Source organism: Scleropages formosus, chromosome 24, assembly GCF_900964775.1.
Source record: "Scleropages formosus chromosome 24, fSclFor1.1, whole genome shotgun sequence".
In the NCBI taxonomy this organism is placed as follows: Eukaryota; Metazoa; Chordata; class Actinopteri; order Osteoglossiformes; family Osteoglossidae; genus Scleropages; species Scleropages formosus.
This window is the reverse complement of record NC_041829.1, coordinates 19,577,248-19,603,876: the sequence shown is the minus strand read 5'-3', so window position 1 is coordinate 19,603,876 and position 26,629 is coordinate 19,577,248. Positions and strand designations below refer to the sequence as shown.

The 26,629-nt window shown below is 42.9% G+C and overlaps 1 protein-coding gene across 6 annotated transcripts in view; it reads right to left on the bottom strand.

Annotated features, from left to right (window-relative positions):
- Positions 1-4,466: 4,466 nt before the first annotated feature.
- Positions 4,467-26,629, bottom strand: part of pald1a (phosphatase domain containing paladin 1a) — a 61,887-nt gene continuing 39,724 nt past the window's right edge. For all 6 annotated transcript variants that reach the window (XM_018761239.2, XM_018761241.2, XM_018761242.2 and 3 more), the window contains 2 exons: positions 15,265-15,420; positions 4,467-7,138 (listed from right to left, as the gene is read on the bottom strand). In XM_018761239.2, coding sequence (XP_018616755.2) covers positions 6,989-7,138; positions 15,265-15,420 — 306 coding nt within the window. In that variant the 3' untranslated portion in view covers positions 4,467-6,988. The remainder of the gene's footprint in view (positions 7,139-15,264; positions 15,421-26,629) is intronic.

Sequence of the window (26,629 nt, the reverse complement as noted above, 5' to 3'; positions counted from 1 at the left end):
ATCATTAAAAGATGGAAACAATTAGCTTCCCTCAACATGTTTCATGTTCTTTTTATTCAGCCTTTGGGTTTCTGCACAAGTATTTGGCCTGTGCTGGAGGGCCACAGTGACATTGCAGATAGAATGTGTTACCAGTATTTCGCCTCCAAAAAAGCCTTTCTTTGCTCCTCTCTCAAATTGCCCCTCTTACACTTGGCAGCGAGTCACGCAACGGAGCATTTTTATGGACCTTTACATCCATTAGTGGCCATTTTTTCCTCCTCAAACACGTTACATGTCAGATTCTAAAGGTAGTATATCATTTTTCTCTTTTATTCCTACACAGTCATAGGAAATAGAAAAGAGAAATCATTTCTCTCTACTACTTGTATATATAATACACATATTACACACACACACACTTTCCGAACCGCTTGTCCCAAGCAGGGTCAAGGGGAACCGGAGCCTACCTGGCAGCACGACATGAGGCCAGAGGGGGAGGGGACACACCCAGGACGGGACGCCAGTCCAACGCAGGGCACCCCAAGCGGGACTCGAACCCCAGACCCACTGGAGAGCAGGACCCGGTCCAACCCACTGCACCCCCCCCCACATATTATATTATATATAATATTAAAAAAGAACATAAAGCACCAGCGCTCAAAAGCAGTTGTTCTTGAAGTCTAGAGTTGTGGAGGTGTCATCAGACATTTTAATTGTACGATCCACACCTGCACCGCCCTGCAAGGTGGGACGCTTTCCACGCCACTGATTCATTGAAGGTCCAGTGGAACCGTCACCCTAGGGATCGCTGAGGAGCAGCCTGGAGCTGCAGTGCCCATCGTGATCGCCGTATCCACGTATTGCAGGATTTAGTCATCAATTCCTGCACCACTTTCAAAATGATTAATAGTCTGTGACTGTATTTTTATGGATACACACACACCCAGTGTATTCAGATACCTTCACTTTTTAAACTTTTGTTTCTATGACTTATGTCAATGTGATATTTGAGCTTTTTAATTTTTGACAAATTACCAAAAATGTCTGAAATCCTGTTTTCGCATTGGCATTATGGGGTATTGAGTATAGATTGATGAGGGGAAAAGATTAACAAGTCATTTTTTTAAGGCTGCAACCCAACAACCCAAACAAGTGAAAGCAGTGAAGAGGTGTGAATATTTTCTGAATGCACTCTGATTTTATATATGTATATATGAGAGAGAGCGTGAGTGTGTGTAAGAAGGGCTCTGAACGGGTGACGTAGTGGTGCCTGGGTTCCGTATTGTAATCGCCGTACCAGTGACTGGTGGCCCTCGTGTCCAGTATGGCCTAAAATATTCATAGCAATAAATGTCTTCATATCACCTCGATCCCTCCCTTGCGCTCATCCCTTTGGACAAAAAACTCCCTAAATTACACAGTGCCTCACAACTATATATAGATGTGAAATTACACAATGCCTTGTGGGGGAAGCCACAGAACATGGAGGTTTGGAAGGAGGCAGCAGCAGCCTACATGGCAGTCCACTAGAATTCCTGTGTGTGTGTGTGTGTGTGTGTGTAATGTGGATATGTGCCATGCTGTGCCAGGACACTGAGGGAAATGTGTCACTCCTCACCTCCCACAATCCAGGAGCTGCAAGGCAACTGTCGCTAAACAAAGCGGCTCGAGGGACAGGTCCCTGCCGAGGAACCGTCCAGAGGGTTAGGGTCAACTTAGAGAGGGTGTGTGTGTGTGTGTGTCCTTCTGTACACCGTGTACAGAAAGTCATTTCAGCGAGCGCGGAGGTTTAGCACTGACCCGACGATCCCCTTCTCCAGTGAGAGCAATTTATAGATGAAGCGATGCGGTTGAGTGAGGTCGACGAGGCCTCGAGTTCGAGCATTGATCACATCCGTTCACTTTTACAGATGGGAGGAAACTCTTTGGGTCATGAAACTTCAAGTGCACAGTCATCTGAGCTTAAAGCTCCAGTCCCCATCACATCTGTTCAGCTGTATGCAGTAGCGGTCAAATAGACACGGAAAGGACCGGAAAGCTATAGGCACATCCACCAAGGGCCTGAGGTTAGCGTTAACCGAAGCAGGTCTCCCTCAACTTGCGGCTCCTGAGACCACGTGTGTTGCGTGACCCTGCAACGTCGCCGCAATTATGTGAGGTTTCTGATTCTGCGGGTTACGCGTTACTCCTTCATCAACGGACTTCACATGCACTTTCCCATAAATCTCAAGAACTTAATAGCAACAAATTATGTCTTTGTGGAGGGGGGGGACTCTTGATGTGAGCAGCCGTTTATTACACAGGCTGTTCCAGAAACTAATCCCATGGCCGTGCTGCTCGTGTTTTTAAAGCTACAGCGGAAAGTAAATGAAAAGATTACACAAGCGGTGAAATGAGAGTTGACTACTCTCACGAGGCGGGCAAACATGAGCCAGACTATCTTCCCGTTTGACCACACTTCTCTCATCTGGAGAGGAAGCTTTCGGATGAAGTTCATTACATCCCCTCTGCCCAGATACCCTCAATACGGCCCTTTGTTTCCGAAGCCTTTGGATCCCTTGGGATCTGCAGCTTGAGTTACATGTTAGGATATCATGAGTTTGGAAGGCATTTCAAAGCTCGAAGCCGCCATATTATCCAAGCGTGGCATTTGTGCCTTTGGTTTATCTTTACCTGGAGTCAAGTTGGCTACTTGTTAAAGAGGAATCGCTCAGCAAACTATATAAGGTTATTTTTTCATAGCGGTAAGAGCGACTGCCTTTATTTTTCCATTAGCATGAGCAAAAAAATTGAAGTCGAAATGTTTTGTCAAGTTGACAAAATAGCCCAGCGGATATGGAAACATTTTTAAGTCAACTAACGCACAGTATAGGTGTGTTGCACGTTCTCCCCTTCGCTTGTATGATACGGCTCATCTGCAAAATCAGTTCTCGTGAAAAACTTTGGCTCTCTACCAGATGCTCTACGGTTGTCACCAAATCATTCACTGACAAATGAAATAAATTTTCTGCGCAAAGCAAACTCCGAGGCATGGTATGAATATTAGAGTCAGTTGGGCACGACTAACCCCATTAGCTTTTGTCATCTACAAAGGCCCTTTAATCTACACCACTTGGTTTCCGTTTCCATTAATCCAGGATAGCCCCCAACTTGATAAAATCCCAACGACTTCCGTGCTTACAGATAAATCCCCTTTATGTGCTTAAGAAGGAGGGAAATGATCTGGGATATCGGCCTTTCAGTGGTGGACAGGAACAGCGAAGGGACTGAGACTCCTCTGCCTTGCCAGGCATACAGATCACGATTACCCAGCACAGCGGCATCAGCGATGAACAAACACAGCCCGTTGGGACAGATCTGGGCCGCGTGAGCCCAGCCCCGCATGCACTGGTAGGATATATTACTCTACAAGCACAGACTTACATTTTCCCAGACTTTAATCCCACTTAAGTAATGTCAGACTTAATATTACTTGATTTCAAGGTTGCCCTTCCACAGGAGCTCAATCTGATCAACGTAAAAGCTCAAGAGGAAGAGGAGACACAAAGAAATCAGTTAAGGCCAATAGTTTAACCGCATCAAAGTGTCTCTATCAGAGTCAGTCTGAACTGGGATGTTTTCCAGGAGATCTGAAAGGCATGAAACTAAATGGATCAGGCAGCTTTGCTCCATGGGACATTTGCAGATGGCGCCAGACGGGAGAGGTAACTGATTGACTGTGTGGTAATTTAGGAACATACGGTAAGGGCAAGGGTCTACAAACAAATCGATCTCACACTTGTATTAGAAATCTATCCGTCTTGCATTCAAGTTTTGAACAGGCCTCAACACATGCTATTCACGCAAACACAGCCCAGAGCTAGTAAAACCCCCAAGTACCAAGTTAAAGATACACAACTTGCAGTCGTACAAGTCCATCGTCGTTAATCTGACACATTTCGTTCTTGAAAATTTGGGTGCATTAATGGACTTGTTGGATTAACGAGAGCAATAACTTGCGTTAAAAAGTCAAAAACCCTTTTTTGAGGTCAACAGGACACATGCATGTGTAATTGATGGTGCCACCGTATAGGTCAGGAGATGATGGACAGTTCAACAAAAAAAGGGAGGAAATGGAATCGGAGTGGACAGAGAGGAAAACAGCAATTATCCAACTGCCTCTAATCTAAATATAGAATTCCTCCGACACCGGATGGCACACACTGGTCACGTTCCGAGTTTGTGTGTGGCAGGAAAACAGCTTCCTTGGAAACTCTTGATCGTACCCATCTGCTGGGGAAACTGAAGCCGTGGGCCGACTTTCCACGGAGCCCCCAAAAGAGTGACTAGCCAAACTTTACTTTGGCCCTGGGTTTGACTTTGGAAACATGCAATTCTTTTGAAGTGACTGAAGCAGAAAACCTGCTGGAAAAAAAATTAAAAAGTAAGTTATCCCATGTTATATTTTGGAAATAAAAACAGCATAACAAATACATAACCGGCAATACAACACATTATTTTTCATGTTTTATTATATGTTAAAATATGAACGTGTAAGATGAAAACCAAGTAATACGATGATAACCCAATACTTAGTACATACTTTTCTATCAATAATAACATTAGCACTGAAGAAGGCACTGCATTTCTGTAAGTGTGAAACTCACGCAGGACAAATTAGCATTTTCATTTGACTTCCTCTTGCATAGGAAATCATACGAGTTATAAAACATTCACCCTGAACAACGCAGCAACCACACGTTTATCGGACACCCATCGGACTTCCAACGTTAAATGTGAATTTTAAAAAGTTTGCGTTTTAATTAAATAACAGGAAACCCAACAAATAGGAGGGGCTTTCAACTAAGACAAAAATGCAAAATGTAAGCATGGACAGAAGGTTCCTGAAGGTCAGAGAAGTGTACAACCATAGTGATCCTAGTTTCTTCCTAGTCGCTTAAGATTTGAAAGCCCATGGAAGTACTGAAAGAACAGCACACCACTTGACCGATGATCCAAATGAAGGGCTTACAATACGCGTTCGTTACTTTGAGCAAATTAACAAACAGACTAAAAGGAAACATTGTGCATCCACCTTGCCCCATACAAGAAATAAACAGCATGTGGTACAGTAACTTTACACTGATGTGCCTGAAAACAGCTTTAAGCACGGATCACAGAAACATTATAGTAATTATGAAGGGAAATCAGTCTCCAGAAGTCTGTGTATTGCATAGCCTGTCTCACCATGATGACTCTATGCTGCATCAGCAGTTTCCAACGGTATGTTTAGTGGTATGCTCTATAATTGGCGTAGCAAGTCTGATGATATCAGAAAAATATGGCTCTTAGATTGGGCAAATAATGTCACTTCCTGATTTTTTTTTTTAAACGTACTATTAAAGGCAGTTCAACAAAATCTGAATCCCAGTCTGAATGCAAAACAGATTTGGAATGTCAAAAAAAAGGCCAGAAAGTAACACACTAACACATAGCTGGCAGTTAACAGTGTAACAGTGATAGCTTCTCACACTGGAATTAAAACACTGTATAGGCATTCAGTACACTTGTTATTTTTAAGTACCTATAATTCACTTTTGCCATTTGTAGTAAAGTTTTGGTTAATTGGCATCAGTCTTCATTGCCAGTGTTTACAACTTACACAAAGAGTTCCCTGGTTACCTTTGCTGACACAAACCTGTGAATTTATAATAGCTAGTCTGGATTTTATACCATTTTCCACAGTCAGCTCACTACATTCAAAATGGGAACTGCTTGTCTGCACTTACAATAATTTTTTTTTTTTTAAGAGGAAAAAATGTTTGTTTAAAAGAAAATCCTGCTTTCCTACAGGCTCGTAATTCCAGAGAACATTTTACTGGCATCAAACTGCTTTCTTTTCAAATTACTGAAACTGAAATACTGCAATACCATGTATAGTTTTAAGCAAGCTTCAGTTGTAGAATGGTTTTAAAATAAACCAATCTTCCATGCCAGTTATTCTATTTATGTTACTTAATGCCTGACAGTAAACTTAAACAGGTAAAAAAAAAAAAAATAAAAAAATAATTGCAAGCTGTGAAAACAATTTACTCTTGTGCAACATTTACATGAATTGTATAGTATTGGCTAAAATGTGCTCCTAACACAAGGCCAAAGTGATTTTCATATCAGTTCATTACAGAACCTAAAAAATTTGTTGCTAGTAGAAAAATTTCACATATCAAAATAAACTATAGCCGTCGTACACAGTAAGTGAGAATGGGGCCACTTTTAACATTTATGTATAATGACTTTTCCTACATAATACTGACAACTGTGTGCATGTGCAGTGATGGCAGGATTTATCAACAGTAAATATTCCAAAAAGCAGTGTGTTCACCACTGAAAGCCTGAAATTCATATCTGAAATTCACAGGACAGATTTAATCAAAGAAGCCAGATGATATACTCACATTTCCATTTGTTTCAAAAGGAGAAAATTTCTACTTTGACCCATGACATAAGATACAGGAATAAAACTGTAGATGCCTCATTTCCAAATAACAGCATTAATTTTAAAGTTGCAAAGAAATTAAAAGTGAAATTGCGCATTTTTATTTCCAACTATGGTGCTGTTCACACCTTGGCATCTACACAATGAGGTAAACTCCTCATCTGGAGTCAACGACACCAGAGAGTGGGGTCACACCCTGAAGCGGTGAGGACAAAAAGCCAAAGTGTGTGTCTGGACAAGTAAGGCATCATACACTGAAAATCTTCTCCAAACATAGGTAACACACACGCCAAGCCCAATACAGTATCTTCCATGCCCCTCGAGAGTGATTAATGATAAATGACAAATACAATAAAAACAATGTACATTGGCTTTTTTCTTAGGGGCAGCATCATTCTTTGTGAGACTCGTGGTGAAAAGGTATGGTTTTGCATTTCATAAGATGTCCTAAAGTAGGGAAAGTGGTCGGCGCAAAGCTTGCAGAGGTCAAGTGTCCCCCGAGGAGCCTGCAGTGATGCGTTCAGCTTTCGCTCAGACGAAATGGCCCCTGAAGGGCAGCGGCTGGAGGTTTTGGCTCTGCCAGCGGCAGCGCAGCCGAGAGAGTGGCGTGTCCCTCGGATTCTCGAACTCTGAGAAGCCTAGCTGGTTGAGAACGGTGTAAACTCCGGCACGGGCAGCCACCTGCAAGAGAAAACATGCCCGATGCACATGAGCAAAAAGAAAACCCTGCAAATCCCATCAGATCAAAGGAGATGGATTTGAGATGTAATTGCAAAGTTTTACTGGGGAAGACAAACATGGAAAATGGAATCTGGAGGCAGAATGCACACTACTCTATATTTAGTAAACATTAAGCACTACTGGTAACAATTCTTCCTTGAATCAACAGATTGTCATGTTGCTAAGAAAAGAAAGTGGATAGGAACGGATGGGGACCAACAAGTTATTTACCTGTGTGAAGGATTGACGAGTGAGATTGACAAACATGATCCTGTGTGGCCTGAATATCTGCAGCTTTTCATTATACCAGATCATTTGGGCACTGAACTGGTTCAATTTGAACCTCTTCACTAATACTGAGGTTGTTAGTAAAGAGAGCTGCAATAGAGGTGTCCAGGTGTCAAGCAACAATTTGCTTGATATACATAAAAACTAATGCAAGGCTGTGCTGTGTGCCTAGACCTGTTTACTCACCATAAGTAAAAACTACATGATTCACGTGAACTACAGACCCTATAGCTTCTGGTGAAAGAACACAGAAAAAGACCTTCAGAGTAAAATATAACACCAAGACAAGAATAAAAGGAAAATAGAACTGAAACAGTAAAAATGATAGATTAAGCTTTAACAAGAAATGAAAAAACCCAGATTGCTGACAACAGATCAAGTACATGTTGAGATAGAGTTCTATATGGTAAATATGTATCTGCTTCATCTCACGGAGTATACAGAAAGTACTACAGAAGACTCAAAGAACTAGGGAAATGACTTCTGATCTCTGATAGAAATACCACTGTTACCATCCCTTGCAGACACCAGTACAGCATTTCTGTTAAAAAAAAAAAAAAAAAAGGATGAGTATAAATGCTGTTAATGGTTGGCTGCTCCAGGATGAAAGATGATGTGACAAACTGCACCAGGACATAGACCAGAATCCGCGTGCTGCCAATTTCAAAGTCACGTGCGACTTGCATCAATGGTCCTCCCTTGCTGAGGACACCTACAAAAGCTTGACAACAAGCCAGTCACAAACCCTCGAGAAGCCAGAGTCAAGGAGAAGGAGCTGAAGACCACAGCTTACAGAGTTTAGAGAGCCTGCTCTTTACATGCCACAGGAGGTCTTTTCCCAAGCGAGCCCAGCCTAAGGGGATTCCAGCAGGGGGTGTGTTTTTTACTAAAAACAATACAAATATTCACTTCTTTCAAGTTCAGCTTCACCATTCAGGATTTGAGAAGCACAGACATAAGTCTTTTCAGCAGTCAATCACTGTGTGATCCACCATGTCAATCCTCTGACTTTTTTGTCTAGTCAAGGGTGTGCAGATCAAGTATAACTTGCATAGCAAAAATAAATTTCTTATGAAGGAAGATGGCGAGGCCTGAGAGACCTTTTCATAGTCGCTGACCATCATCTTCTTGATCCTCTCCATAGTCTCCGTAAGTCTGCTGGCATATATTTTTGGTCCTGGAAGAGCACCTGTTCCTCTACACCAGACCCGAGCATTTTACGGCACTCGGGCCACATCTGGCCCTTTGGCTGCCCGTTTGGCCCTCGTGAGATCAATCGGAAATTAGAAATCAAATGTAAGTGTACGCCATGCAGGCAGTACAACCGTATTACTTTTATTTTGAAGGTGACGGCTATTTTTTTTCTTCAATTTACGTATGTGCGTGCGTGCCGTGACAAGAAGGATTGAGAGGACACTGTGGGAAATGTGGAGCTTCAGCTGCAAAACAAAGTGGACAATTTTGACTTTTTCTGCTTGGCTTTGGATGAGAGCTGCGTTGTCTGCGACACAGTCCAGTTACTCGTCTTTGTACGTGGGATAACGAAGGACTTTAAGATTATGGAGGAGCTGGCAGCAATGCGGTCAATGAAAGGGACGACAGGGAGTGATTTGTTCACGGAGATAAAAGCATGCTTGGACAAGATGGGACTTAAATGGGACAAACTGGCAGGTGTTAGAACGGATGGTTGTCCAAATCTAACGGGGAAAAATGTTGGACTTTTGAAGCGGACGAAAGATAAAGTGACTGAAATGAACCCTGAACAGAAATTGATATTTTTACATTGTATTATACATCAAGAGGTGGTGTGTAAGTCAGTGCTAAAAATTAACCATGTTCATCCCAGAGCTCTAAGATGCAGACTGGATGGCAGATTTTAGATTTGCTGTTGATGTGACTGCAATAATAAATGAACCAAACTGCAATGCAAGGGCCTTTATGTACATGAAATGTACAGCTTGGTGAAGGCTTTCATGAGAAAGCTGCAGTTTCTTTTAAGCCAAATGGAGGAGACAACATTCTCACCCACTTGCCAACACTAAAGGAAGCCACACCATCAGCTGATCACCTCCGCAGGTACTCATCCATGTTAGGAGCACTGTATGGTGAGTTTTCAAGGCGGTTTCAAGACTTCAAAATAGTTGAGAATGAAATGCACACGATTTCTTCTCCCTTCACCTGCAGTGTGGGTAATACACCCAGCAATGTTCAGCTCAGACTCATTGACCTACAGTCTGATACACTACTGGCAGAGCACTTTTAGTCAGTATCACTACTGAATTTTTACTCTTCTCTCAAAGAGGAGAACTTTCCACACGTGAGGAGTCGTGCTCAGAAGATGTTAGTTCTCTTCGGATCTACCTACATATGTGAACAAACATTCTCAGTGATGAAGTTCAACAAATTCAGATACAGATCCTCTCTCACTGATGATCACCTGTCAGCTGTCCTTCGCATATCCACCTCAGACATTCAAACAGACTTCAGCGCACTTGTTCAAGCCCAAGACAGACTGGATTTTTTTCACTGAACAAGAAAAAAAAAAAAAAACTGAAAAACATCAAAAGCACTTATTGCTTTTTGTATAAAGTTAATTAATTGTTGGTCTTCAGCATACTGCAAAATATACACATTTTCAGTATTGTTTTTGTGAAGGTTAAAAGTATGTTATGTCAAAAATAAAATGAAATAGTGGTATAATGATTGACGTTTCTACTATTTTTTTTACTGCTGTAATGTAAATGTAAAGCATACAGTGAACTGGACCCATTAAGGTTTCTTACACATGAACATGTAGATTGCAAGAGTGTGTGCAAGTGAACGTTTATATTACACTGCAGATGCAGCTCCAACAGTCCCCAAGTGAACACATGCAACAGTTTACAGTTACGACCTCAACCGCACAATATTTTTCCCATTTCACCCAAGTTTCTGGTCATATTCAGACGATGATCCTGCCCGCAGGCATGCTAGGAATTTTCTTAGAACAATGGAGCAGCGAACAATGACAGGGCACCATTTATGGACTTGTCATTAAGTTTCAAGAGCACATATAAATACCAAGTTACCTTTCTGACACTGTCACAAAAGAAAGATTGCAAACAGATTTGTGAGAAACAGGTTAGTGCTTATTACATTTCCTGAAAGGAACAATAACATATAACATAATACTACATCTGGAGGATTCAACTTATGCTCCTGCGCATCAGACTATGTACATTTTCTATACTCATTTTACTTCTGTTAATCATTGTGCTACACATTTGAAATATTTTCACCATTAACTTTATAAATATTAGTTCTTCCCAATGTATTATCTTTCCAATCATAACATTCTGATTTTCGCACAACTTATATGTTCAAGTCTAAGTAGAGGTATTGCTCTTGAGCCTTTGCAGTTGTATCACATCCAAACTGCTCAGGCAAAAAAAAAAAAAAAAAAAAAAAAACAAAAAAAAATTCCGTATAAAGTGTATAATTCTGTGCTTCGCTAATAGAATAATTCTTGGCCAGCATGGGAATTAAACCCATATTGTCAACAACCACAAAGCATGCAGCCTCGCACAGAGCCTTGCATTCGTGTGCTGAGCGAAAGACCCAGCTCGGCTCAGCCTCTTGTCTCAGCTCCAAAAAGTGATGTCACATGGCACAATATGGTATAATATACATCCCACACACAATTAAGCTGCAGCGTCTGAGGTGCTTCAATCACAAGCATCCCAGCAACACTTGTGCTGTATTCAGCAGTACTACTAATCAATTAATATGGTGAAAGATATTTAACACTAAGTTGATCATTGGTGTCAGAAGAAATTTATGTGGTTTTATGAATTCCCACATGCACAGTTGTCTGGCAGTTTCTTAAATGCCACTGCTGAGTTGAAGTAAACATTTCCAACTCAATATGTCACCCTGACAAATGATTTATTTTAAGACGACAGCTAAAAAAAAGAAATGTGGTTAAATCTGTAATTTCATGTGTCGAGAGCATTTCATCACATCTCCTTTCCCTGCAGACGAGTCTGATGGATGGAGCTCCAGCATCTTTTCTTAGAGTTATGACATAAGTTCCTTGAGGGCTTTCCAGTTTCAGTCAGTCCGGGTTTGCGTCGAAAGCCTATCGGTTTTCACGAGCAATATTTTCCCCACGGCAGGGTGTTTGCTTTCAATGACAAAAGATGCTGTAGATCAAGGGTGTCAAACTCATACCACAAAGAGACCATATGGTTGCAGATTTTTTTTTTTTGGTTGCTCCAGCTCCTCCTTTTAGTCAACGAATACAATCAATAATAAGCTTTTGAAATGCATAGTCCACCTAATGTTTGCAGTTGGAGACAAAATTTAATACTGTATTTTTAAATGTGTGCATTTGTGGTGGCTTTTTAAAAAGAACAGAACAGAGCAGAATGGAGTTATAGTAAAAGAGAGACAAGAACAATATACTGAGATATCGCACATACATACACAAACATAATCATGCAATGCAAGAGCTAAAGTTCACAATATTTAAAAAGGGTGATCATATAGCACTAAGTAGTTCCAAATGAGTGTCCAGTGTTCCAGAAAACATCTGCCTTATCATGCAGATCAAATGATGTTAATCACATATTTATAGTGGGAAGTCAGCGTTAGGTTTTAGGTCTATTAAAATATTTTAACAGAAGAGTGCATAACATCAAGTACTAATCAGTCCAGTTAAACCATGGTATTGGGCAAGAATAAAATCCTGCAGACATACAGGCCTCTATGGAATGAGTGTACGTGTAACACACCAGAGTAACAGTCTCCGCTGGGACGGTTTTCTCTCCTCAGAGTCTGAACACCTGGGGTTGTTTGTTAATTTTTGTTTTTAGTTTTATTTTCACCAGGTCACTCCAATTTGCAGACTACCTACAACAGCATTTTGAACATTTCAATTTCAAGTGAGTGAGACACATTAAAGTAAATACTAAACCATAACTGTGATCCAGAGTTTAGAGGTGCAGGATGATGATGAGGACGAGGAGCAGAAAGGGGAGCAGGAGGAGAAATTGCTGACAAGCGGTGCCTTACATCTATAGCAGGCCGGAAATTTACGAAACATCAGTCCCACCAGGGCAATTCATTAAAACTCATGGGGGGGGGGGGGGCTTTTTCCATTTTTACCAAAACGGTGTAACTGCATCAAAAGCTTTCTTCATGCTGACTCACAACACTGCCAAATAATACAACTGTCATTTTCACCGTGTGGAGATGAAAAGATGTTGTTTTACTACCATTCACCTCAATTTACTTGACTGTGAGGACACAGAACAGACACAAAATCATCTTCTGCCATAAGACAATACCAAAAAGTGTGCTCATTGGCCAGTGGTTTTTTTTTTTTTTTTTTTTTTTTAAATGTAAACACTCCAGCTACAACAACAGTTAGAATTGCAACACAGAATAAGACACATCAAATCACTTCTTAATGTAAACCAACTTTTCCCTCTTGTAGAATATTTTCGCCTCTTAGTACCTAGCAACTCCATGCAAGACTTCAACCCTCAGGTCTACATGAGTTCTTCTTCAGCTTGAGGAGCTGGCAGGGGGGTCTAAGCTGAGGTTTACAGGCTTTAAGAGCAGTCCAATATCTCTGCTCAAGTGATGGCAAAAATGGACCAGAAGCACAGTTAAGGTCAACTTCTACAAACAGAGGATTCTGTTTGGGTCTCTGTGTGTGGGGGTGTGTTTTTCATCACTCAGGATGAGATGTAATCAGCCTTTTATGGCACATCCTGCTGCTTCTCACACATCCAAAGAGATGTAGATTTCAATGTTAACTCGCCCTTGCAACAGTGTAACAAAATATTTTTTCCCCTGTCTGCATGTGGAAGAGGCACATTACATCATCGTGTTTTACATTCAAAGTATGTGTATTTATTTAGCTCAAATTCTTCCCCAAAGCGACTTACAATGTTAAGCTACTTACAGTTATTTACTCAGCTGGGTAATTTTACTGGAGAAATTTAGGGGAGGTAGGTGTGGGTGCTGTGGGTGGCATGGTGACACAGAGCCTGGGTGGTGTGAGAGGATGTGGGTTCGATACGCGCTCATTCTGTGTGGAGTTTGTATGTTCTCCCCATGTCTCTGTGGTTTTTCTCGGGTGCTCTGGCTTCCTCCCACAGTCCCAAGACATGCTGTTTAGGTTCACCCATAGTGTGTGAGTGACAGAGAGTGTGTGTTCCACTGATGTATGGATGAATGACCCATTGTAAGTAGTGTATCTAGCAGTGTAAGGCACTGCGGTGAATAAGGTGTGTGGGCTGATAAGTAGAGTTCATTGGAAGTCACTTTGGAGAAAAGCATCTGATAAATAAATAAATGTAAGCACCTTGGTCAAGGGTACTACAGCTGGAGGTGGGATTCGAACCTGCAAAGGCAGCCGCTCTAACCACTACACTACCAGCTGATCCCCATATCATGATGAGGGCTTTCAGACATTATCCTAAAACCAGATAAATGTGTGGCTGGTAAAGCAAAAATGAGGTATGTAGCATGTTTCAATTCAATTATAATTACTGTATTCAGTAGTTACTGTAAGCAGCATCTGCGGCATATTAATGTGCATCTCTGGCTGTAACACTAAAAATCTGATTTAATTTAATCAAACCCTACAGAGTGCTATAAGTCTACTGTATTGAACAAACTGGAAACACAAAGCGACCATTGTGTGCTGGTTAATATCCCAGACAGGGATAAATAACGGATTGGATCATTTGTTTGGAATGCATGTAAACTCGCAAGCTTTACTGTAGGAACAGCCAAAGCAAGAGTAGCGAGAAACACAACAAGAGGAACCCAAGGACCCACACTTTATCAAGTTCAGTATGTGTAGAGGAGTGCTTCAAAAGAGCACAAATAAGCTTGTAAATTTCGGGGTTGTGATCCAAATGAAACTCTGGTTACGCTTCACAGCCCGGTTCGCACTACAGAACTAACTTATTAAATTAAAAGATTTTGTAAGGTGGTACTTTTGCCTGAAGTGAATATGTAGGTGAACACTGAAATTCGGCCACTTCTGCATAAGTTCTTCCTGAACACAGAAAGAGGTTTTAACACATCTTCAGCGATATCCCCGGAGGACTCAGCTGGAGCCCTGGCACGCGTTTCCTCACAGCGGAAGAAAAGCGCTGACTGCGTCTGTTCAGCCCACACTGCTATAAAGCAGTGTGTGTAACGCACATCTGAATACTTCACTGACAACTGGTGAGGAACAATTATGAAAAAAGGCACTGAGGGCAGGAAACACTGAGACCACAAAATAACTGACAAATGTTGCAGAATAGCACAACAAGCCACTTGATTCACCGCGATCCAAAGGTGAAAATGAAGTGCAAGTCTCATTAAAAGAGTGCCAGGAGGACACCACTCCATTCATCTACATGTCTAGTATCACAAAGCGCTTGCCCAGTGCAGGGTCGCGGTGGTCCAGGGCATGTCCAGGAAGTCGAGTGTGTCAAGCAAGTCCGCTCTGGATGGAGTGCGTCAGACTTCTCTCACTCACAAACACGCACACACATGCACTTGGACTGCAGGAGTATGCCCGTGCAAGCAACGGAAGAACACGCAAAATACACGTAGACAGAGCCAGATTCAAACCCATGTCCAAACTCACCGCCCAGGAGAAGAGAGACCTGCACTAACTAAAAGTACAAAACGGACAAGAAGAAAACTGATTTTTCTCACTTCATAACAAAGTGTTAACCGTGACCTATCTACCTAACTGTACTGCATGTACCATGTGCTCTCACACAGGTGCTGAAGGCGAATGTTCTCACCTGGTGCATCCACATGCTGAAAGAGCGCTGCCAGGAGTCCTTCTTCTCCAGATGCAGGTATGTGTTGAAAAGGATGAGGTAAATATAGCGTTCCAGGTACTGCAAACTCTTCAGCAACAAAGACTGCGTGTCCTTTTCTGTTTTAGCCGTCTTAATCTGGGGGATGAGGGGGGAAAAAAAGGAAAACATATAAAACAACATCCACTAGTTACATAACAGCTGGCCTGATGTTTGGTTTTTATACCTTTATTTTACATTTATTCATTTAGCTGACACTTTTCTTTAACACACACACGCACACACACACTTATCCCAAGCAGGGTCAAGGCGAGCTGGAGCCTAACCCAACAACACAGGGCATAGGCCTGGAGGGACACAAACAGGATGGGACACCAGTCCGTCGTAAGGCACCCCAAGCGGGACTCAAACCCCAGACCCACCAGAGAGCAGGACCTGGTTAAACCCACTGTACCACCACACCCCATATACTTTTCTTTAAGGGACTCACAGTTATCTACCCACTTAAGGAGCTAAGTAATTTTACTGGAGCAATTTAGGGTAAGTACCTTGCTCAAGGGTACTACAGCTAGAAGTGGGATTTGAACCTGTGACCATTGGGTCCAAAAGCAACATCTCCAACCACTACCCTACTAACAGCTCCATTTTATGTAGATGGACGGATGAAGGGATGGATAGACAAACAGACAGATGACTAACTTGAAAACATTTAACATATAAAAAAGAAACTTTCATTAGGAGTATAGAGAATAAAAGAGAACTCTGCCTCAGACCAAAAACTGTTTCGTGCAGACGCAAGGGTCCTTGATGAAGGAGACTTTCCTGTTTCTCTCTCCCTCCCTTTCCCTCTGCCTTCTTGCTTCAGCCCAGCTGGGTGCATCAGAAGTAAATGCTCTCCAGAGGAGACCCGCTGGGCATCATTAGCATTAAAGGGGTCGTGAAATTAGCGCGGAGTTGCAAGAACTCCCATTCTCGACTCTACAAATCCTGACGTTAACTTCTAAAGACTGACAAAGTGCAGGTGTTCCACAGCTTACATTTCATAATCTTCCTAAGGTCCTCCCCCCAAGTTCTCATCCTTATCTGACCCCTCATGTACGTGAGATTTAAAGTATTGCAAGGACAGCTCAGCCCCACTATGATAGGAATGGGTCAGGCTGAGAATCTGTATTTGTCAGCATTTTAAAAAAAGAAAAGGGACTATAATAAAAACCCAGTCCTTTCCAGGAGCCTCAAGCCTGTGATATTTAAACGGGAGGTGCTGCTGTACGGAAGAGCAGTGTGGTTGGAAAGCGTGGCGCAACCACGACAGTAAATCACAAAGCCAGAGGGTGGTATCCAATACACACGTGACGCACAGCAAAGTGAAACCCCTCGGATCTTTCCACGACTGCTGCCATCAGCACTTAACAGTGTGTGGTGAAGGAAAGGGGGGGAAAAAAAATTATGATATAATAAGAGACTCAAAACATAGGAAAATTTTCCAAGATCTTCTCAGTTGAGAGTGGGTGGCATATTTTATTGAATTACTCTAAACTACTGCAGGGAGGACAGATGAGGGAAGGTGGATGGGTGACAGAAAGTACATAATACTGTACTGTGTCTTCAAACACCCCCATCTAAAGGAGTGTGGATGCATCAGTGCCATCATTCCTTTTGAATTTTGACAGCGGTTTGCATCTCTGAAAACGGTGTAACTGAAACCAAGACACACAGATAATGCGCAGAGTCAGGAGAGCGAACCCAGCGGGCTTAAATGTGTCCTGGCTTAGTCTGAGTGCAAAAACTGAGACTGCATGAAAGCCCATATCAGAGGAGACAGTAGGTCACTGGGGCTTGTTTTTGAAGAGCTCACCGAAAGCTCACGATGATGACACACTGCATGCAGACCGCCATAAAAAATGTCGAGATTTTCTCCTTATACACTTAGGATGATGATTCATGCACTATTTTAAAAAGTAAATGACTTATAAAGTTGGCCACTTTAAGCGTGTATGAATATCTGCCGTTTAATTATATATTAAATGCAATCCCTCTTCCCCCATTTAAACTGCCAAAATATATTGTTACAAATGGCTGGAGTTGGTGTTACGAAGCTCATCTAAGAACGTCAAAGATCTACTCGTATGCCCGTTTTCTGTGGACACACTCAATTCCAGCATGTCTCTCCCATGTCGGCTCCATTAACATTCTGTACTACTGAGGTACCTTCAGCAACTTCAGCAGCAGCACAGTAAAATGTCACGTTTCAGCTGAGCCACACAACAGTGAACATTTATATCTCCCTGAAAACCTCGTGTTAAAAACTAAAATGTGACCAAAGGAAAAGACAAGACCTGAGGTGTGTGTTCAGCCATCTGCAACATGTGTCAGGTTCAGGCCGCCTGCCAATCTCCCCCCACCCAGGGGATCGGCAGCTGGAAGCCCAGCTGGATCAGGAGGATGATGGTCAGGAAAAGTCGCTGTATGCCGACATACCTGCTGTGTAGAGCAGATTGCCGCCTCTACAGAGGACTCCACGTCCGCCGTCCTCATCAGAAGGAGTCCATTAGGCTCCCACAAGGCACTAGTTCCCATTTCCAACATTAAGAAAAAATATGAGTGGAACTCAAGGGCTCTTAAACCCCCTACTTACTGGCATGCAAATGGAAAACAAACACCACCTGCCGGCCGTTTTGAGGTGACCACCTCACACTTGTGTGGAGATGGAGCGGAAGGCAGCCAGGTCCTAATCATACAACAACTCCTGACAAAACGCATCTCAAGCGTCATTTATTCATTTGATCCTGAAATGAATGAGTGCAATCTGAAAACTACAGCAGAAAAGGGGATAGCTGGTAGCATAGTAGTAAGAGATGTTGCTTTTAGACCCAAAAGCTGCAGGTTCAAATTCCACCTCTACCTGCAGTACCCTTGAGCAACCTACTTACCATATATTGTTTCAGTAAATATACCCAGCTGTATAAATAGGTTACAAATTGTAAGGAGCTTAACACTAAGTTGCTTTGGAGGAAAGTGTCAAATGAATGAATAAATGTAAACATCTCAACTGTGACAATGGCTACCATGTACTGAGCTACCAGCTGGATTAGGGCTGTTTAGTCTGACCTCCTGGCTAAGAACATACAGTAGTATCTCTCAGCCAGACTGAGTCCTGCTGATCGTGGCTTGTCCCCCAAACTCAGTCTGACACACATTGCACAATTAGAGTCAAAACAAAAATCAAGAATCAATGCTAAAACCAAACACTACAACTGGTGAAATTCACACTTTTCATATGATCTCAAAAAAAAAAAAAAAAGACAAAACAGGTAGAGGGGTAAATTACAACTGCGCGCCGACATGACTAAGAAAATGCATGCTGACCAAAGCAATGAAGACCTCAGTAATTCTTGCACTTTTTAGTCACAGCTCCCACACTAAAAAGATGAAATAATGAGCTTTGGACTAAACAAAAAGAGAGGTGTCAGGGAACAGTAATGACACGGTGCATTTCAAGGTCAGTTGCGTAGGTGTCGCTCACTTTTAACGTGGGGTTTAATTTATCCTACAGATCTGTGCCCCAGCATATTGTGACTTAACAGAAGCAGCCCTTCAAATTGCGACCATTAGCAACTCCCAAATAATGAGTGTTACACAACAGGTGTATTTGTGCTCATCTGTCATTCACTCAGGATAAAAAGGTACTTCAAAGGTGCGTTCCTGTTTCTCACTTTCCCGTAAACATGTGACTTGAGATGGTGTCTCAATCTTGGGCAGCACAGTAAGACAAAACAATGGGTGACAAAGGCCTTTGGTTTACTCTAGTTAGACTGCTAAATTTACAGCATGATATACAGTATGACGATGGTGCAGTTCTGTCCAGGATTCAACACATGAAAACCCACCTCTTTGGACTAACGTTAACCCTAGACATGTCAACGCCCTTATGATGCTCTTCAGCTTCACCTAAGTAGGATAACTTGGGGTACAAGGTGACACAGTGGCTCAAACCATCACCTTGCAAAGATCCAGAGTCATGCTGCAGGACCTTGAATACAGTACTAATCTTCAAACAATGCAGTAAAAAATAACCCGGCACTGTAAATAACTAAGTAGCTTGATATACTAAGCTAATATTGTAAGCCTTTTTGAAGAATGAAGCCCAATAAATAAATAAAAAGAAATGAACACCAAAATAAGGGGGGTGCGGTGGCGCAGTGGGTTGGACCACAGTCCTGCTCTCCGGTGGGTCTGGGGTTCAAGTCCCGCTTGGGGTGCCTTGCGACGGACTGGCATCCCGTCCTGGGTGTGTCCCCTCCCCCTCCAGCCTTACGCCCTGAGTTGCCGGGTTAGGCTCCGGGTCCCCGTGACCCTGTATGGGACAAGCGGTTCTGAAAATGTGTGTGTGTGTGTGAACACCAAAATATTTACACTTCCATTATATTTTAATATTTTTAACATGTTGCATGTGAAAACAATACCGCAGTAAATGTGGCCCACATACAGAGATTCGGTTTTCACCGATCACTTGCATGCATGTGATTAACCTGAGAGTGAGAGACAAAAAAATAAAAAGAAAACTAAATCTAAAGATACGAAGGAATTTCTAGCACATGATGCACCCTCACTGTGCTCCTCACAGAGACAATACTGTTTTTAAATTTACAGCCTTTGATAATTGCACAGGAACCATATGTACACCTAGCCAGACCATAATTATGAGACACAGCACTTCCAAACAGCAGTTAGAGAAAGCTGGCAGGAGGTTGTATGAGAACCTCCTGAAGAGCCCATCACCGCTGTCAGGTGCTCCACGGCTGCACATTACTTGTTTTCTCTACTGAGCCGATGGAACACAGTGAGGAAGCAGCAGTAGCCACACAGATACTGTCTTTCCTCTGTACCTCAGCCTACCCTGGAGGCAGGATGTTTCCAGCATCTCCAGGTGCCCATAATGCCACTCCTTGCAGCTGTGAATCCAAAGACAAGAGGTCCTCAAACTTGCGCGATGGGAGTCGCTGAAAAAACTATTTGAATTGGAGACATGGGAATGGCTAACAAATGGATTTTTCAGCTGTGAATAGGGTCCAATGAAAGAAAGGCACAAAATTACTATATATACAGTAAAACCCAATAATTAAAAGAAAAAAGTTAATAATAAAACAACAATAAATCCCAGGCAGAGAAAGCATCGTGCAGCTGAGCCCTGCGCTCTTCTTGCTCGGAAAGCAAAACGTATACATGACAGAAAACAAAGAACGTGTTTCTGAACTGGAAGTGAACGGTCAAGTGCACCAACGGGGTCTCTCTCCAGTAGAACCACAGTACCATTTTAGTGCATAAAAATATTTCCAGACCATAGCATTACACCATTTAACCTTCAAACAGGAAAAATACGCATGAGGAAAAGTTAGAGACATTAATTTTACCAGCAGAACGCGTCCATGCAGATTGGTATAATATGACGGCGCCTTTTTAAAACAAACAAACTCCTGAGGAGTTTGAAATGTGACATTTAAAGGTATAATTTTACGGTGTACACAGTGGAATAGTGTTTAAGGGCATGCCGCTAGCACAGTTCCAATCGCCGGAACGTTCAAAAGCAACGGAAGTAATCGCCACACAAAACAGACATGTAACGCTTTGGAAACGGCACCAGGTAGCGAACCTGCAGCAGCCTGGTAATGGCACAGCTGCAGGCTGAGAGCGGAATTCGCTGTGACGTCAGCGGAGCGGGGGTCTCGGCCCTCGGCTCCCAGGAACCTCGTTAATGGTGTCACCTTTCTGCAGCTGGTCACGGGCAATTCCGGCATCTGCTGACAAGGCTCCCAGCGGACCATGAGTCAATGCCAGGAATGAGCTCTTTTGTGTGGTCTTGATTTGCTCCAGGCCCGAGGTTGACCCTGGCACCGATTCCATTGCGTTGGCTTCATGAGTGTTTTTAGTGGCACGCTCTCTTACAGCTGTGCCGAGTGAGGACATTGGCACGACTAGCAAAAACCTAGCAACTTAGCATCAGCAGCCTTGTGCATGCAGACTATGAGGAAGGTGTGCTGGAAGGAAGTGCCAGTCACCTCGGAGAATCCCATTTGCTCCAAATCAAGAAAGCAGGAGCAACATCTGCAAAGGTGTCTTTGAGCAGGGAACCCGATTTATCACAGTTAGGTCAGGAGTGTCCAAAGTGAGAATGTGAGTGTGGGACTGTGGGGGGGAAATGACCGCATCCAGCTAATAGACAATTCCAGAGTGGTTGAGGCAACTCTTCAAGTTGGGTCAACCGCTCCCCTTTCACTTCCAAGCAAAGCCGCAGAGCTGTGACTTGGCTGGGTTCTCCGTGTGCCGGAGGAGGGGGCAGGCGGGACAGTCAATCTTCTACGGTCTCTGGAATGCACTGCGGTCACGTTTGACAGACGTTCTTATCCCTCCGCTCTCAACTCCCCTTTTCTCAAGCTCTCCCTATCCCACACACACCTGCCACTGGGACCTTCAGGCCCCCTTACCGACCAGCCTTTGTGCCCTGCGCTCCCAGAGGCTCCGAACAGACACACACCACCCTGCATGCGCCTGGCTGCCATCTGTGTGTGGCCCACAGGAAGACAGCGGCCTCATGGGGTGCCGTGACTGCTGCCCTCATATCTCCAACATGGCAGATATCATCCAGCATAACATAGGGACAACCACACACACACACAACCATACACAGAGGTCAGTATTAACATGCATACAGCGACACACGAGTCTACACCAAGCCATGCAAACACTGCAGACACAGTCTGTGAGATGTAAGACGCTTTTGACAAAAGCATGTGCTAAACAAATTAATGTAAATGTAAATATGCATGTACATGTCCGCACGCACACACAACCACCAACTCCCACTGCTCCGCACACATACTAAGCTTCTCCAGGAGCCCTTAGACTCAACATGCTCTGTTTAACAAGAAATAATAAAAATATAATAGTTACAACAATATCATTGTAATAAATGTAACAATTATCATTATTACAAGAACGGGGTAGATGGTAGGGCAGTGGTTAGAGCTGCTGCATTTAGACCCAAATATTTCAGGTTTGAATCCCACCTCCAGCTGTAGTATCCTCAAGCAGGGTACTTGGACTAAATTGCTCCAGTAAAATTACCCAGCTGTATAAATGGGTATATAACTGTAAATAGCTTAATACTGCAAGTCACTTTGTGTCAGCTAGATGAATAAATGTAAATAAGAAATTATTTTAGAAAACAACATGCCTGTGCAGAATCACTAATGTGGAATTTTATATTTCCCTTTGAGAAACAAAATACAGGTAATCTCATGCAAACACTTGCGGGGAATATTACTGTAGTGTTTTTCTGAGATCAAAATCTTCCAAAAATGTTTATTGAGGGAAAGTTGCCGAGTGCAAAATTTCTGCTGAGGGTTTAAAAGGAAAGCAGATTGTCTCTGGATGGAAAGTTACTGCAAGTTCCACCTGAATAGTGAACTTGTGAGATGCCTGACGCAAGAGGCTCTTCCACGTGAGTGAGCGCGTCGAGCGCAGAGCACACAGGAGAGCAGAGAGAATGGAAACAGCACATTCCTTCCATTCCATCCACAAGACAAATGGGCTCAGCCCACTCGTTTTATGAGCCGCTGTCCTCCACCGCTGCGAATTCCAGCTTCCGACGAGAGAGTGTCCCCAGGTGATCCGGGTTAACACCTTTATGTGACCGAGGTCGACGCGACAGCTCAAGGGAACGCCAAGTGCAGCAGCTGTCTGCTGATCAACGCGCCCTGTTCATCTCCTCCGAACACATCGCAAAGAAATTGTCGGTAGCCTTCGTTCCAAGCGCTCCGCCTAAAATTGAGTACTCAGCATTCACCTCCGTGCTCCATCTCGAACCCTCTCTGCTGTATCGCTTAATCCGATCAGTTAATTAACATCACATTTCTGTGGACACATTCTTGTCACCCACTGATCTCTTGATGGGGAATTCGTCATTTTCAGCAGCCTGATGTCACCGAGGGGGCCCCCATTTAATTTTCGCGACTTGGAAAGGGGCCACAGCAATCAACCTGACGTCTGGAAAAGGCATCGAACGGCTGCATGATTTACGCTGGATGTCAGAGGGGCTTACTGCGGCTTGCCGGGCTGCCATGTCACAACCCCCTTGCCGGCTGAGGCCTTGCAGGACAAAGGGCCCAACGACCGGGGGCCTTGTTCACTGTCAGAGGTGAAGGCTGTAACTCTCTGCCCTTTCAGCCCCGATGATGGATGTATCCCTAACAGCTGGACGCCGTGTGAAACGAGGGCCGGGGTCCACAGCCGAGCGCACATTCCGTTGGTAAGGAAGATGCCTAAGCTGGGTTAGTGGCATTACATGCCCACCCTCAACGAGGAGGAGGGAGTGGTCCACAAACACTCGGAGGGAGGCCTTTTCATGTGTAATACCTGTACACATAGATACACACCATCTCCAGAGTTGGAAACTGAAGCATTCAGAGAATTCAGCATGGAACCTCAGTGTGTATGTAATCTGTGTGTGGGAGTTTTGTGTGTGTGTGTGTGTGTGTGTGTGTGTGTAGGACGATGTCTGGTTCCAGCTTTTACTGAAAAGTAAACAAGCACTTTGAACCCCTCAGTAAAACAAAGAGTGAATAAAACACAATCCCAATCAATGTAAAAATAAAACTATTATTGTCATTTAATAAGCATATAAACCTGGCATCGCTCCTGTCCCCCGATAGGGAAGAATGATGAACTTCGCAGGCATGCCATTTCCCAGGGGACCCATTTTACCACACCTTCACCCTAAATATCTCACTAATGGCACAGAGGTGACTAAGGCAGTTGATACTAAGCCTGAGAAAAAGCCAGAGCTAGGACGAAGTGCAGGCATCTGACCTCTGACCTTTGACCCCAGGGTGTGCACACAGATTTGCTTTGAACAGACATTCATGCCTAAATCTTCATACAGGACACCTGATCTTTAATCAATGAAATGAATGAGCGTACATTTAGGGGGTATGAAAAACTGTACATATTTTACCAACTGCAAGTGTCCACTGAGATTTTTTCTTCAATGGCTCTGCTGAATTGAACTTCAACAATACGGAGACAAAGTATAAATTGAAGTATAAATCCTATAACCTGTACGTCTAAATGACAGCACTCATAAGACCCGAAAGACCTGAGATCACACAATACATGTGAACATTACAATAACGAGAGAGAAGAGCCGCTTCCGACATCACGGTTTGATTGTACATGTGAGGTTCCATAATATAAAGAGAGATGTATTCCTCCTCCCCAACTGGTCTTTTCTCCACTAGAAACACAACAGTCTGTGATAAAGTACAAGGCCAACTGGAATCTGGGACAGTAGACGAATGCAAGACTAAATGCAGACACTTTCACACACCGTGAATATAAAATCATCGGTTCATGACCCAGAGAAACACAAAGGACTTCTGGCTGATGGACGAAAGCATAGGTTTATCCTTTTACTTGCCCAATTAGAACCCAGACAATCTGACCGGAGACTGGAGCCTCAGGTTATTTTTTAACAATACATAAAAATGTATGAGCCATTTGCCTACCAGACATCAGGTATTAACTACCAGGTGTTCAGTTTTATTTTGCCTCGCTAAGGTTATGTCAATTTTATTTTTTGTACTGATTTGTTTAAGTAAAATACCCATCTGTGAAATTCCAAATCTTACAGAAAAAAAAAAAACAACTCAGGGGCCACAAACTTCAAAGTGCTTGAAAGCTCAGTTTGAAACACTGCCAGGAGAACACCAAGTGAAACCACCTCCAAACTGCCATCTTCTTAAAGCCCAATTCTCAATCTCTTCTGTGTTTATAGAATAAAAGAATAAACAACGCAGTAGACACAGCACAACTAATTCCTTACTAATTCTCTATCTTATACTCAGCTTTGCCATTTAATCCAGCTGCTATGCAAGTAAGGATTGAAAAACAATATGAATTACTGTATGTCTCTTCATTATACTGGCCTGGAATGTATATGATGCAGAAAGATGGGAACATGCCAGAGTCCAGGAGATTCCTTGTCCAATTTACTTCCTGTTCAAGGTTATCAACCAATATGAAGTAACTCCAGTACACAGGTACCTCGAGTTTTAAATTATGCCAGAAGCACAACTTGACGAGACTAACCATTTACGTGGCATTATGCCATCAAAACCATTTTGGGTAATTAAAGTCATTCAAACACTATAGTATTAGAGTGGCAGCTCATTCATTTAACCTGTGAAAACTTGCTGTTGGCAGCACGTGTGCTGTGGCTACCTATTTTTGAGACTTATATCATTTTTAAAATATTACCACATCAGCGCTTCCCTGCACCTAGCAATAACTCCAGTGTAATATTAGCCTGCATGAGCAATGTTGGCTTTGCCCAAAAATAACCATAAGCTGCAATTTACCAAATTTTCACCAGAGTTCAGGCTTATTAAATAAATAATTAAATTAAATTAGAATTTTTTTTAAAAATCGATACTGGCAAGGTTCCACCGTTTGGATGAGTGCATAGGCCTCATTTTCTAAGCCATACTGTGGTGTGTGTGTGTGTGTGTGTGTGTGTGTGTGTGTGTGTGTGTGTGTGTGTGTGTGTGTGTGTGTGTCAGGTCTAGTGGTCAGAGCTCATAAGACCTGCAATTGTTTCTCCTTAGAAATAATGAAATCCCATACCCCGACTGTGCCACTTTATTATTGCACTGGCTTGAGATAATGTTTCCCTTTTGGCAAGGTCACTCACACCCCCCCCCCCACCTCAAATATCCCATTTCCTGGTTTTCCACAATGAATTCATACACAGGCTGAATCCCTCCATCCTTTCTAAGGGAACATGCTAGCCAGTCCCACAGTCTCAAAAGGTACAAACATCTAACCCTACAGTCACACATGCTGCAATATTTACACCTTCTAAAGGTCAAGCTGGGCACAATCAGAGTTTAGCCCAATAACAGCACCACAGGAAAAACCAATACTGAACATATTGATTTGTTTTTTTTTTTTTTTTTTTGCACACACTAAATAGAAAGCAAAATATTCCAATGAGTTAATTCTGCCTTTCAAACAGTTATACCTGGACCTGTGGAACTGCAACTGACCAGAAACCCTGCGTCAAATCAAGATTCCAGGCACTAAATGAACCGTGACTTGCGAACAGGAGGTGGAAATTAAGACGGCTCAGAGTCTCAAGGTGCACGCGGCTCAAACCTTTGCCCTGTGTCTATTTTGGAGTGAGGAGAAAAATATAAGCGCCCTTTTTTGTGAGCTCCAACGCAAAACTGTCGTAAAGGAGGTGCTCTACAAGTGTCAGTCAGGTGTCTGGAAACAAAAAAGATGTTTTAGTACA